Consider the following 15442-nt stretch of genomic DNA (forward strand, 5'->3'; position numbering starts at 1 on the left):
ATGCTGCCTGACCTGCTGAGCTCCTCCAGCACACTGTGTGAATTGCTCTGGATTACCAGCATCTGCAGTACCTCTTGTGTCTGGGGAAAAAAAAGCAAATTTCATGGCATATGTGAGTGATGATAAACCTGATTCTGATATGAGTCACTATTGTGAACTGAGAGAGGGAAGGGGACAGGGAGAGGAAAATCATGTTAATAAATACAGTACTGTACTAAAGTCTTAAATACCACAGCTATATATTGTATGTGCCTTAGACATTTGTAGAGTACTGTATTTTTCAATGCGGAGATGAAAGTCTTGTAAGGATAGTGGGCCGAATTCAGAAAATTGAGGCTAACTGGTAGGGTACTGTGGTTGTCATGGATTTCTTGGGCCAAGGGCGCTGCATCGATGGGGCATTGCCCTACGATTCATCATTGAGAATCACATACTAACAAAATGATCTATGAAATGCCAGAATATATTTTCAAAATGAATTATCCAAGGAAGGCTAAGTTAAGGCACAACTGAGCGGACCCTTCAAATATTGTCTGATCAAAGGATTTCCTCTCAGTCATGGTCCAATACATCTGTGTGGAATTCATCAACAGCAACAACAGAAAATGTGCCATCAAGAATAAGGGTGATGGATGAAAGACGCTTGGTGCAAGTTCAGACAGGGTCTGCAGAGTTTTGGATTGTAGAGAGAAGTCCAATCTTTGGTTGGCTACTGTGACAAAAGGTGAGATATTTTATGATGAAACAACCCCGAGATAGTTTGGAGCAATCCATATTATAGAAAAATATTTCCGGTTAGAATTACTAATTTTGGTATTTTTATAGTATAAGAATATTGTACTCAATCATAACCTTATTTATGTACAAAAAGGTCACATATTCCAGTCATGGAACCACTTTTCCTCTGGATTTTACCAAAAAAAAGTTGGAAAGCAGTAATGGAATTTTTGTTCTTATTATTTGTGGCTCAGTATTCATTACTATAAATGGACCGAGGGCAATTAACAAATTTTCAATATTTGCATTGAGTAAAAAATTGCTTTTAAATGAACCAATCTATTTCTTACGTCTTTGAGAGTAAAAGTTAGCAGGTTGATTTGATCCCGTCTTCAGCGCACAGAGTAAGTTTATAAATAGCTTTGAATGGAATCACAAAAAGGGGTTGAATCAGCGCGCTGCTGAAGAAAGACTGTCCGGCTTTGGAGTAATCCTTAAACTGAACTGATTCCACAACCTATAGACTCACTTTCCGAGATTCCACAACTTATGTTCTCAATATTATTTATTTATTTGGTTTTTTTTTTGTATCTGCACAGTTTGTCCTTTTGCACATAGATTGTCCGTCGTTGTTTGTGTGTAGTTTTTCAATGATTCTATTTTGTTTCTGTGTATCTACTGCAAATGCCTGCAGGAAAATGAATCTCGGGTTAGTGCATGGGGATGTATACTGTACATACTTGATGATAAAATTACTTTGAATTTATGAACTTTGTTGGCAAATATTTGTACGTGCACATGGGGAAACAGACATCCTTGGCAGCATTGTGCAAAGTGCAAGCAAGAGCACTCTCAAATCCAATACATAGAAAGTAAGTTGGGTTTGAGACAAAGCCCGAGAGAATCCATTTTTTAGACTTTGAGTTGGATCATCCTATCCAATCGAGTAGTGTGTCTGTGATTACAATGAAAAATCTTGCTCAATGTCAAGGGGTGTCAATAAATAGAATTTATTTAAATCTTATATCCACCCCACAATATGAGGGAGTAAATATCTTGCGTTAGGATTCCATTGCAATATACAAACATGTGAATTTACAAGTCTAATGGCTTGCAGAAAGAAGCTGTCTCGTAGCCTGTTGGTCCTGGCCTTAATACTGTGGTACTGTTTGCCAGACGGAAGCAGCTGAAACAGTTTCTGTTTGGGGTGACTGGTGTCCCCAGTGATCCTCCAGGCCTTCTTTCTGCCCCTGCTGCTGTAAATGCCCTCAATGGAGGGGAGTTCGCATCCACAGATGTGCTGGGCTGTCCTTACCGCTCTCTGCAGTGCCCAGCGATCGAGGTCGGTGCAGTTCCCGTACAGGTGGTGATACAGCCAGTCAGCATGCTCTCAATGGCGCCCCTGTAGAGGGTCTTGAGGATTTGGGGGCCCATGCTGAACTTCTTCAGTCGCCTGAGGTGGAAGAGACACTGTTGTGCTTTTTTTTGGCCACGAAGCCAGTGTATACAGTCCAGATGAGATCATCAGTGATGTGTATACCGAGGAACTTGAAACTACTTACCCGCTCAGACGCAGACCCATTGATGTTGACTAGGGTGAACCCATCTCCACTCCTCCTGTAATCCACAATCAGCTCTTTTATTTTTTGGACATTGAGGGAGAGGTTGTTATCTTGGCACCACTGTGTCAGGGTGTCAACCTCTGCTCTGTAGGCTGTGTCATTACCATTCGAAATAAGTCCGATGAAAGTTATGTCATCTGCAAATTTGATTGGCAGATTGGAGCTCTGTATGGCAATACAGTCGTGGGTGTAAAGGGAGTAGAGGAGGGGACTCAGAACACAACCCTGGGGGGCATCTGTGTTGCGGGTCAGAGGGGCAGAGGTGAGGGAGCCCATCCTTACCACCTGTCAGCGATCTGATAGGAAGTCTAGGATCCAGCTGCACAAGGTGGGGTGCAGGCCGAGGTCTCTGAGCTTCCTGTCAAGTCTGGAGGGAATTATGGTGTTGAATGCTGAACTGTAGTCCAGGAACAGCATTCTAATGAAAGTATCCCTCTCCTCCAGGTGAGTGAGGATGGTGTGTAGTGCTATGACTATGACATCATTGGTAGACCGGTTCTGTCGCTAAGTGAATTGTAGGGTGGTAGCATGCTGCAGATGTAGTCTTTAACCAGTCTTCTAAAGCATTTGCTTATAATTGAGGTGAGTGAGACTTGCCAATTGTTCAGGCATGCTACCTTGGTTTTCTTAGGTACAAGGACAATGATGGACGATTTGAAACAGGAGGGCACTACACACTGGGTGAGGGAGGGATTAGAAATGTCAACAGCTGTTCAACACACACTTTAAGGATGTACCCTGGGATGCCGCCCAGCCCCACTGCCTTGGCATGTTGACACGTAGGAATGTTTACTTACCTCAGCCTTGGATATGACCAAGGTGCAGATCACGTCGGCGGCCTTCCTCGGGGTTACCGTCCTATCAATCTCGAATCGAGTGTTAAAAAAAAACATTTAGCTCCTCAGCGATGTTGGCTGTACTGCTGCATTTCCTCTGGAAGTCCGCCATTGTGTGCAGCCCTTGCCATAAGCTGCATGTCATTGTTGCAGAGTTGTGACTGAATTTTGTCCTTCTTGCCGTTTTGCCACCTTGATGGCTCTATGTAAATCATCGTGGCCTCTGCTGAGCTGCTGTTGGTCTCAGGAGATAAAGGATTTACCCCCTGAACTGAGAGCAACACGCACTGAGCTATTCATCCAGGCTTCTTGATTGAGTAGACCCTGACTGATTTTTGGGGAACCATGTCTTCAAAGCACTTCCGAATGAAGCTTGTGAACACCTTCGTGTACTCGGAGGTACCCTCAGCTCGAAAAACCTCCCAGGTGATGCTCTCAAAGCAGTTTTGTGACATTGAGTCTGATTGGTTGGACCAGCAGTGGATAATTTTCACTATGGTTGCTTCCTGCTTCAGTTTCTGCCTGTAAGCGGGTAGGAGCAAGACGGAGTTTTGGTCAGACTTTTCAAACAGAGGGTGGAAAAGTGCTTTGTCGTCATTGCGGAAAGGAGAGAAGCAGTGACTGGGTATGTTTCCTCCCCGTGTGCTCACCTCGATGTGTTGGCAGAACTTCGGGTGAGCTCTGCCCAGCGAAGCTTGGTTAAAGTCTCCAGCAATGACAAAAGCTGCCTCTGGGTGTGTAGTTTCATGGATATTGATAGTTTTGCAAAGCTCATTGACAGCCAAGTTGGTATCGGCCTGTGGTGGGATGTACACAGCTGTAATAATAACAGACTTGAATTCTCTAGGCGGCCAGAAAGGTCGACATAGTAGCATAAGATCCAGGCAGCAGAAGGATTTGAGGGTGTGCGTGCTACCTGCTCGCACCAAGCATTGTTCACCATGAAACATAATCTCTACCTTTACTTTTTCCAGAGAGGCCTTTAGACTCTCATTATTTGCACTGGTTTATCTACAGTTTATTTTAATCAACAGTGGTAGTGTCAATTTGTACCCCCATAATGTTATGCCTTCACTAGCTGATTATGGACAGAACTTACAATGGGGCTGAGGTTTTTTTTATACCTGTTTTCAGTAAAACTAATACTTTATGACATCAAATAGAATAACAGATTCCAAACAGATCACCAAGCTCAATCAATATTGAACAATAAAGGAGTTTGTGGAGATTCAGCACGGCAGTTAAAACTTTGACGAACTGCTATGGATGTGCAGTGGAGAGTATATTGATTGGCTCCATCACAGCCTGGTATGGAAACACCAATGCCTTTGAATGGAAAATCCTGCAGAAAGTAGTGGATTTGAACCAAAACATCGTGGGTAAAATCCTCCCAATCATTGAGCACATCTACTTGAAACGTTGTCGTAGGAAAGCAGCATCCATCATCAGGGAACCCCACCATCCAGGTCTTGCTCTCTTCTTGCTGCTAACATCAAATAGAAAGTACAAGAGCCTCAGAACTCATACCACCAGATTCAAAAACAGTTACTGCCCCAGAGCCATCGGGCTCCAGAACAAAAGGAGATAACTTCACTTAACTTCATTTGCCCATCATTGAAATGTTCCCACAACCACTTCCAAGGACACTTTATCTCAGCAACTTCTCATTATTTAATGCCATTGAATCATATTTGCATTTGCACAGTTTTTGCACTTTGATTGCTCTTTCATTGATCCTGTTATAGTTACAATTCTAAAGAGTTTCTGAGTATACCCCCACGAAAATGAATCTCAGGGTTGTATATGGTAACATATGCTGTATGCACTTTGATAATAAAACTTACTTTGAACATTGAATTTTGAACTTTAAAATATATTTGCTTGTAGACTTTCCTTAGAGCACAGGTGGTAAATGAGCAGTCATGTGAAGACAGTAAAAGACATGGCTGGATGCCTGAACTGTCGAGGAACAAATATGTATCATTGGTCTCTGGTGTTTTGGTTGCCATGTTTTTGTTTGTTTCTTGTAACTTTAATGGGATTAACTGGTGGGCAACCCATCAAGAATTAATACTTTACAAATTAAACAGAGGCACTGCAAATACTCTACAGGTTAGGCAATAGGTATGAAGGGAGAAACAGAGTTAATGCTATCATCAGAGTATGGAAAGACTGAGTTAAAAAATTGCACAGAAAGTAAAAAGGGCACTGGCACAAGAGAGAAAAAACTGAATCACGGAAGAGTGAGAAGCAAATAAGGAAATTCTATTCGACGAGAACAGCAAAATTCATTATTGAGTTTATATTTTTATAAACTATAAATTTGTTGATGACTCAACTACCGTTGGCAGAATTTCAGGTGGTGATGAGAAGGTGTACAGGAGCGGGATAGATCAGCTGGAAGAATGGTGTCATAGTAACAACCTCACATTCAACGTCAGTAAGACCAATGAATTGATTGAGATCTTCAGAAAAGGTAAGTTGAGAGAACACTCATCAGTCCTCATCGAGGGATCAGAAGTGGAAAGGGTGAGCAATTTCAAGGTCTTGATGTCAACATCTCTGAGGATCTATCCTGGGTTCAATATATCAATGGTTACAAAGAAGGCACGACAGTGGCTACTCAGTGGCACCTTTTACCAAGGTTTAAGACCTTAATTAGCTCGTTAGGGCTATGGCTTGTTCACATTCATTGTTAGGAAAGGCCAGGTGATGCAGATTTCAAAGTTTTATAAATACCCTGATTCCTCAAACCTTGTCCCAACAATCAGTAGCCTTGTGCTCCTCTAATCAGCTGCCTAGCACTCTGAAAATTAAAATAAATGATGCCCACAAAGCAGGAGAAGGCTATAAGAAGATAACAAAGTGTTTTCAGGTAGCTGCTTCCTCAGTTCGTAATGTAATTAAGAAATGGCAGTTAACAGGAACAGTGGAGGTCAAGTTGCGGTCTGGAAGATCAAGAAAACTTTCTGAGAAAACTGCTCGTAGGATTGCTAGAAAGGCAAATCAAAACCCCCATTTGACTGCAGAAGACCTTCAGGAAGATTTAGCAGACTCTGGAGTGGTGGTGCACTGTTCTACTGTGCAGTGACACCTGCACAAATGACCTTCATGGAAGAGTCAGAAGAAATCTTTTCCCGCATCCTCACCACAAAATTCAGCATCAGAAGTTTGCAAAGGAACATCTAAACAAGCCTGATGCATTTTGGAAACAACTCCTGTGGACTGATGAAGTTAAAATTGAACTTTTTGGCTGCAATCAGCAGAGGTATGTTTGGAGAAAAAAGGGTGCAGAATTTCATGAAAGGAACACCTCTCCAACTGTTAAGCACGGGGGTGGATCAATCATGCTTTGGGCTTGTGTTGTAGCCAGTGGCACGGGGAACATTTCACTGGTAGAGGGAAGAATGAATTCAATTAAATACCAGCAAATTCTGGAAGTAAACATCACACCATCTGTAAAAAAGCTGAAAATGAAAAGAGGATGCTTCTACAACAGGATAATGATCCTAAACACACCTCAAAATCCACAATGGACTACCTCAAGAGACGCAACCTGAAGGTTTTGCCATGGCCCTCACAGTCCCCCAACCTAAACATCATCGAAAATCTGTGGATAGACCTCAAAACAGCAGTGCTTGCAAGACGGCCCAAGAATCTCACAGAACTAGAAGCCTTTTGCAAGGAAGAATGGACAAAAATCCCCTAAACAAGAATGGAAAGACTCTTAGCTGGCTACAGAAAACATTTACAAGCTGTGATACTTGCCAAACAGGGTGTTACTAAGTACTGACCATGCAGGGTGCCCAAACTTTTGCTTCGGGCCCTTTTCCTTTTTTGTTATTTTGAAACTGTAAAAGATGGAAGTAAAAAAGTAGTCTTGCTTAAAATAGTAAAGAAATGTGTCATCTTTAACTTTATGCCTTTTGGAAATCAAGTCATCTTTTATTTGCTTAGCTATTCACAGTAACAGAAATTTTGACCGGGGTGCCCAAACTTTTGCATGCCACTGTATTTCATTAGGAGTTTGAGCAGAATTGGTATGTCACCAAAGATTCTTGCAAATTTCTACAGACGTACCAAGGAGAGCATTCTACTTGGCCATATCACTGTTTGATATGGGGCGGCAGTGGGGGGCACTGCACTGGATCGAAATAAGCTGCAGAAAGTTGTGAACTCAGTCAGCTCCATGATGGGCGCTAGCTTACCCATCAAGCAGGACATCTTCAAGCAGTGATGCCTCAAAAGGCGGCATCCATCATTAAGAACAGCAATTACCCAGGACATGCCCTTTTCTCACTGCTACCATCAGGGAGGGGATACAGGGGCCTGAAGGCACACACTTAGCAATTCAGATATAGCTTCTTCTCCATTGCCATCAGATTTCTGAATGACCATTGAACCTATGAACACTAGAACTCTATGTCATTACTTCTAAAAAAATCTCTTTTTGTACTATTTATTTAATTTACATATATATACTGTATTTTAGTTTTTATTACTATGTATTGCAATGTACTGCTGCTGCATAACAACAAATTTAATGACATGTGCCAGTAATATTCTGATTCTGAGTCTAGAAGACTGTAATATGCCAAGAGAGAAAATGATGTAATGCTTTTTGATCTTGCATTATATAGAGTAGGAGGCCAAAGACACGCTTGGACTGGGATAGGAGTTGAGGAGACAGACAACTGAAATCCATGAACAGAAAGGAGGTGTTCTGCAAGTAATCATCCAATCTGGGCTTGGTTTCTCCAATGCAGAGTGGATCAATACACTGCAAAGGTCCTCATCTACTCTTCAGAATAATGGCAAAACCGCGGTAACGCTCAACTTTTCCAGGGGAAATGTATTAAATGAGGTGCACATAACCACAGCTTGTGGTTATGCTGACTCGAGCAGCCTCTGCCTTAATGCCTGTGTGTCAACAATTGTTCGGCAGTTTAAAGACAAAAGCTATTGGTTGGATAAACTGAAGCAAACCATTTCCTGCAATCATGTGGAATGTCATCTGAGCTGTATCATGGTAAAGTTGATCAATATTAGAGTATTTAAATATGTTACAGCCTGAATCTGATATTCTGGATGTTTAACTGCATAAACAGATCAATCCACCTGCATTGATCTTTATTGATATTTGGTAGCTTTCAAATACAATTAAACCCATTATTCTCACCATGGATAGCATTTGAAAAAAGAAACAATCGACTGCTGTTTATAATTTAAACAGCTGCTAAAAAGATTTAATAGATTAAGAGGCTGCTTAGCCCCTGTATTGTCTAGGGAGAATAACAATTCATCTGTTGGGCACAGATGCCAGGTTGAAAGTCAAGCAGCTTTCCATGATACGGTATAATCACATAGCACATCTCTGCTGTGAGTTTCCAAAAAATACTAAAGCATGCTTAATTTGCTCCATAAAGCTAAAGTGGAAACAGCATTTTCAGTTGTACAAATTGCAACAATTCATTAACTCCTCCGAACAAAGTGAGTTTCTCCCACAAGTTTGCATTAAATTCACAATAGAGGTACTGATTTCTGCACTCTATTCTCTCCTGAAAAGACTGCTCCGTTTCCGTAAGTTGCTTAACACAGTAGCTTGAGTATCTGTGTTACTTTAGTCCAAAAGGAATTTGTCCCTTGACTGAAGTGGGCTGAGTATTTTCCTGGGATATTGTCCTAACAGTTTGGCAATTTCACTTCTGTACCTGAAAAAACTATCTGCAGGTAAATACTTGGGTGTTAATGCCTCTCTAAGGATCTGCTATAACACAGTGTACATGATTTTGAGCTCTTTTTCCTACAATTTGTTTGGGAAGTACAAAGCTAACCACTTTAAATGGCATAGTATAAATCAAACTCCACAAGGATTCACATTTTTAACAGTAAAATGGCAATACATTGGAAGGCAGGGAAAAAAAACACATTTGCACCTTTACCTTTGCAGGAGTGTTTCAGCCATCCATTTGATGAGTCCTGAACACCAGATGTTCTGCAGATGCTGAAAATGCGGAACATCACACACAAAATGCCGGAGCTACTTAGCAAGCCAAGCAGCAGGCATGAAAAAGGAACAGACAATGTTTCAGGCCAAGACCCTTCATCAGTACTGGAAAGGAAGTGGAAAGAAGCCAGATTAAGAAGGAGGAGAGGGGGACAAGGGAAAGGAGTACAAGCAGACAGGTACTCAGTTGTTTCGTATGACAGGTGTTCTTCTCTTTACCCTGTTTTTGTCAAGATGAAGTGTAACCCAGAAGGGGCAGACGCGAGTCTATCCATTCGGGCAGTGGTGTGAGGTACCAGGTGAAACCAGGTGAAGGGGAAGGTGGGCAGGTGGAGGAGAGGGGATAAAGTGAGAAACTGAATTGACAGGTGGAAGGGTTAAAGGATTGAAGAAGTAGAAATCTGATAGGAGAAGACAGTGGACCATGGGACAAAGGGAAGGAAGAGGGGCACCAGACGGAGATGATGGGCAGGCGGGGAGAAGAGAAAGAGAAGAGGGGAGCCAGAATTGGGAATAGAAAAATATTTCCCTTCTCTTCTCCCACTTCACGCTCTCCTTATGTTTCTTATTGCTATGGGTGTTGGAATCAAGTCATTCTGGTCTTTTTCTTCCTGTAGTCAGGGTGCAAAGCATAGTAGAGCCTCGGTGGCAACAGATTCAATCATGTGCCTGGCAACCTGTCCCTATGACAGTTTGTCAGTTTTACACACCTCATCGTTACCAAAGGCTTTTAAACAAATTTTAAATACTCAGACGTTTATAAGTTACCCAACTTAAATCTATTTTGAAAGTATTTGAGGAAATAAATAACTATACTCAAAAATGCATTCAAACACTAGCCGTGAACCAGCTGCACAGTGGTACATCCTGGGTAGCACAGAAGCACTGCTAATGGAGCGACTGTCTCACAGCTTTAGTAACCTGGTTTAAAACTGACCTCTGCTGCAGGTTCCTCTTGAGACCACTCATTCCAGCTGCTTCACTTTTACCCCCAACATCCCAAAACCATTCAGTAAGTCGGCCACTTGTAAATCCCCTATAATGCATTAGTGAATAGTGGAATCTGAGGGGTAGAATAGCTTACAGTGAAAATTAGTTGGGAAATAGCATTGCTTTGTGAGTCAGTGTGGTCAAACAACCTCACTGTGTCAGAAGAAAATATGGAAATAAGATTATAAGATATAGAGGCAGAGTTAGACAATTCAACTCACTGAGTCTGCTCCGCCATTCAATCGTAGCTGATTTTCTTTTCAACCCCATTCCCCTGCCTGCTCCCTGTAACTCTTGACTCGTTTACAAGAAAAATTCAATTTCTGCCTCAGCTACACCCAAAGTCTTGGCTTTCATTGTCCTCCATGTCAATACAGTCCACAGATTCACCACCCTCTGGCTCAAGAAATTCCTCCACAATTCCACTTTTATTTTGGGCTTGAGCCCTCAGAATAAATTAGGCAACTCAAGCACAATCTCAATCATTCTCAGAGGTGTGTATAGCAGTCCAGCAGATAGGCAGCTGATTAGGCATCTCCCCTCAGATCGAGCTTGCAGGGAAGCCCGAGACAAGCTAAGCTCTGAGTGCCTGATAACACTGCTGGCTATTTATCAGCGCAGTTTGACCAAACAACAACCATGCATCTCCATGCAACTATGGTAGAAGCAATTCAATATTGCTTTAAGAACCATCTCGAATTCATACATTGCCAAATATGAGGGGTTGCCACTTCACTTAGTCTCAGATGCCATTAAAAAAATTAAGGGGAAAAATTGTAAGTGTTTCAAATTCATTCTGAAATCATTACAAAGGAGACTGAACCTTCTCAGAGTAGACATGGCCAATTTTACACACGGTCAGGCCTGCACAGTCAGGCAACTCCCAACCAACACCCAGCTAACAGGAGTCACCAGCCACCCATTTCCAATGCATCACATGCAGCCTATTTAAACCCATCTCCCATCCATAGTCCTTTCTTCACCCATCAAGCCAGCCAGCATCAACCAAGCCTTCAGTTACCTTGTTGCTGTGGTATGTTAAGTATCCCGCTCTTGTTTCATGGCCCCTCGAGGCTTGTTGTTTTGCAGTTTCTTGGGATTATTATTAGATGCCATGTCACTGGCACTTCTCTCAACCCTGGAACATCTGGACAGCAAAGGTGCACACATCAGGTTGCTCTTTATTGACTATAGCTCAGCATTCAATATCATCATCACCTCAGAACTAATCAATAATCTTCAAGACCTCGGCCTCAATATCTCCTTGTGCAATTGAATCCACAATTTCCTCACTTGCAAACCCTGGTCAGTTCTGATTGGCAACAACAGCTCTTCTACAATCACCATCAGCACAGGTGCACCATGAGGCTGCGTGCTTAGTCCCCTGATCTACTCACTTGACACTTATGACTTTGTGTGTAAGTACAGCTCCAATGTTTGCTGATGACACCACTGTCAAAGACCGAATCAAAGGCGGTGATGATTCAGCATTTAGGAGGAAGATTGAAGACCTGGCTGAGAGCTGCCATAACAACAATCTCTTACTCATTGCCAGCAAAACCAAGGAACTGATTATTGACTTCAGGAGGAGGAAACTAAGCCAGTCCTCATCGAGGATCACAGATGGAGAAGGTCAGCATCTTTAAATTCCTAGGTGTTATCATTTCAGAGGACCTGTTCTGGGCCCAGTACATAAGTGGAATTATGAAGAAAACACAACAGCACTTCGACTTCCTTAGGAGTTTGTGAAGATTCAGCATGACATCTAAAAATCTATAGATGTGCGGTGGAGAGTATATTGGCTGGCTGTGTCACAGTCTGGTATGGAAACACAAATGCCCTTGAATGGAAAACCCTACAAAAAGTACTGGATATGGCTCAGTCCAAATGTATATCTTCCCCTCTCGCTCCCCCTCTCTCTCCCACTCCCCCCCACCTATGGTGGGGGAGAATTTGTTACCGATTCTTGAGTTGGAGAACTCTGGGGAAAAAGAAGCAACACAGCAGACTTCATCATCGCAAATCAGTGAGCTGACTTATTTGTGTCTCTCCTCTCACTGTGTGACATCTCTCTGCCCTTTATTAGGGAGAGAGAGAGAGCCTGCAGTTTGTTGAATTGTCGGCTAAATGATTAGTTTTTGTTCTACTGCAGATCATGGTCTTTTTGGGACGCTTTGCTGCTGCTTGCTTGGTGGACGGAGGATGCTGTTGTTTTTTTTGCCGAAGTAAGTGGGGACAGGGAGGGTTGCTTTGCTGCTGTTTGTATGTGGTTCAGGGGGAGAAGAAGGGCTTTTTGGTTCTAACATTTTTAGTGTCACTCGTTCCTTTGGGATACTGTTCTGTTTTTGTGGATGTCTGTGAAGAACAAGAATTTCAGGATGCATATTGTGTACACTTCTCTGATATTAAATGGAACTATTTAAACTATTAAACCACTTTCTTAATTTACACTGTACTCGCCTCTGGTCATTCCTTAAGGTTGTTATAGCCAAGGGTGGTAAAGGGCACAAGCTTCCACTACCTATTAAATGCTCTCAATGGCACGCATCTCAAATACCCTCTGACGACCAAGCCCAGCTCCTGGCCTTCTCATGTGACTTAGCTGCTAAGCCCAGATAAACCATTTCTACAGACAGGAAAAGGGGCAAAGGCGACTTACTGGTGCTCGAAAAGCATTTGCTTCAGCTCATCAGCCTTGGTTAGCAGCTCACCAAGGAGAAGGAACGCTCTGATCCCAAACCCCTGCTGCCTTGCAGCCAAACCCACTCATAGGGAGGGCCTCGAGAGCAAACCCCGAGGGAAAAATCTGGAATCAGAGTCCTTAATACAGTGCTATAGTGAACCCAACACTGACTGACAGCTCCTGTGACGCTGCGGGCACCAAACTATATCGGTTTCAGCCATTCCTTTGGGTTCATCGGATGGATGGAGAGGGAGAGTTATCCGGAGGGAGAACAACAGCTTGCTCTCCATATCATACTGCTCAGCCGTATGTACCTGGACAGCTCGGATACAGCATCCATGGTTGTTCCCGGCTGACAGAGGCCTCAATCACTCACTCACTCACCGCTGGTCATAACCTGCCTTAACAGAAACGTTCATGTGCTTTCAGACTTGGCAGTTTACTTTGTTGGTTTATTAGGAAAATGTATTTAAAGATCCTAGTTACACTACCAGCTCTGCACTCTTACTAGCATCAAGACCCAGTTTAAATTTTAAGTGCAGCCATCAATTATCAGGTGCCTGATAAAAAAACTAAATAAACCATTCTTAAGATTTAAATCCTAAATGTAATCCTGTCCATCAACCCTGTGCCTGCTGTGTTGCAGTGATCAGCTTCATAATCTCTAATCAGTGTAAATACACTTTGTAAGCGGTTATCAATTGACTAAATAAAACAACTTCAGTTCAGCTGGGCCTTGACTTATTCACAAAATGAGCCTAAACTTTCCCTTAAGTTTATTTCATTCAAGGCTATTGATAAGAACACATTCTCTTGGCCTTTTTCTACATTGTGAGTATAAAGCAAGCCAAAACCAATGGCAAATATTTACTGACATCACGATATTTGACACTCAGTGTTCAACACAAGGCAATCTGGGTTCTGATAGGATTCTGTGACAATATTGTTTAATGTCTGAATGCAAGCATTTGCTAAGGCAGAGAAAATATGAAGAAGTCAAATCATGGTTTTAAGTTATTGACTGGACTGTTGATTCAAGATTATATACACAATGGTGCATTCACTCGTTTGTTGAGCCTCAGCTGGAGAGTTTTTCAGGCGAAAGCCATAGCTTCTATGTAGATTTGAGCCTCTTGGCACTCTTAAGTTCACTTAGCTAGAGTTTAGAATTCTCAAAACATGCAAACCTGAGTTTTTTGCCAAGTCTGAGTCCTTGACTTTCAAATGCCCTTTTCCTCATTTGACCAAATACCACGCTAGTGCATCAAAGACACTGATAGTTTCATCATCAATGTCTCCCTTTGTTGAGACATGTCTTCCTAGTTGCTCCTCCAGGTTCTTGCCTTTAATTTTTACTGTTAAAGGACAATATACACTCAGTGGGCACTTTAATAGGCACAGAAGTGGAACCTGGTGTTCTGCTGCTGTGGCCCATCCATTTCAAGGTTCGACATGTTGTGCATTCAGAGATGTTCTTCTGCACACCGCTATTGTAATACATGGTTATTTGAGTTACTGTCACCTTCCTGTCAGCTTGAACCAGCCTGGCCATTCTCCTCCGACCTCTGTCATTAATAAGGCGTTTTTCCCCACAGAACTGCCAGTCACTGGATGATTGTTCTGTTTTTTGCGCCATTCTCTGTAAGCACTAGAGACATTTGTGCAATAACTTCCCAGAAGATCAGCAGTTTCTGAGATACTGGAACCACCAAATCTGGCACCAACAATCATTCCACGGACAAAGTCACCGAGGTCACATTTCTTCCTCGTTCAGATGTTTTGTCTGGACTACAACTGGACCTCTTGACCATGTCTGCATGCTTTTATGTATTCAGCTGCTGTCTCATTATTGGCTGATTTGATATTTGCATTAAAGAGCATTTGTACAGGTGTACATAGTAAAGTGTTAACTGAGTGTCATGAGCAATTACAGACTGGTTGAGGTTCTGCAATATTGAGTACCAAGCTCATCCTGTTGTAAGCTCCAATCACCATTCCCTTGAAGCTCGCCCACTGAACATGTGCAAAACAGGATTCTGCAGTTGTCTCCTGAAATCTGGGTGATCTTGTCTGTAGTTGCTGTGGGTTGAAGAGTCAGATGACTAGCAGACTGTCCACCACCTAATCTGCTTTTTTACATCCATCAAATGATTAGCAATAAAGTGTTGAAAATGTTCAGGACTTTAAATCTTCAGCATTTGGAAAGGCATGTGCACCTGTCATTGAAGCAATGGAGCAAATACACGTATCCATTAAATTAATTTCTACTCTTCATCTCAATGTTTATTGGGGGTGGGCCCCTGTTACCATTCTCTGTCTCACAGATTTTCTTTTTTTTCCTCAGTATTATTTGCCCAAGCATGCCAGAACCCAATGTTGGATTAAAGCGTAAAATGTTATTTTTCTCTTTCCTGTGCTTTCTTCTATTTTTATATAATCACCTATATACATGTATCTGTTCAGCGAATTTCCCAGTAATTGCTTTTGTACTTTTCATTTAGATACTCTGCAGCAAGTGTCATGCCTCTTGAATCTGACTATTTCTTAGGCTATTTGTTTTTTTTCAATCTTTTTATTGAATTTCATA

The 15442-nt window shown here is 42.1% G+C and overlaps 1 protein-coding gene across 4 annotated transcripts in view; it reads left to right on the forward strand.

Moving 5' to 3' along the window:
• The window catches only part of LOC132382495 (WD repeat-containing protein 72-like), a 502802-nt gene that overhangs the window by 366190 nt on the left and 121170 nt on the right, over positions 1-15442 (forward strand). For 2 of the 4 annotated variants that reach the window (XM_059952753.1, XM_059952755.1), the window contains exon 22: positions 7816-12627. The exons of the other annotated variants lie outside the window; for them this stretch is intronic. In XM_059952753.1, coding sequence (XP_059808736.1) covers positions 7816-7820 — 5 coding nt within the window. In that variant the 3' untranslated portion in view covers positions 7821-12627. Of the gene's footprint in view, positions 1-7815; positions 12628-15442 lie in introns of those variants that run through there. 4 annotated transcript variants of the gene reach the window in all.

The sequence above is a fragment of the Hypanus sabinus genome, chromosome 28 (genome assembly GCF_030144855.1).
Source record: "Hypanus sabinus isolate sHypSab1 chromosome 28, sHypSab1.hap1, whole genome shotgun sequence".
In the NCBI taxonomy this organism is placed as follows: domain Eukaryota; kingdom Metazoa; phylum Chordata; class Chondrichthyes; order Myliobatiformes; family Dasyatidae; genus Hypanus; species Hypanus sabinus.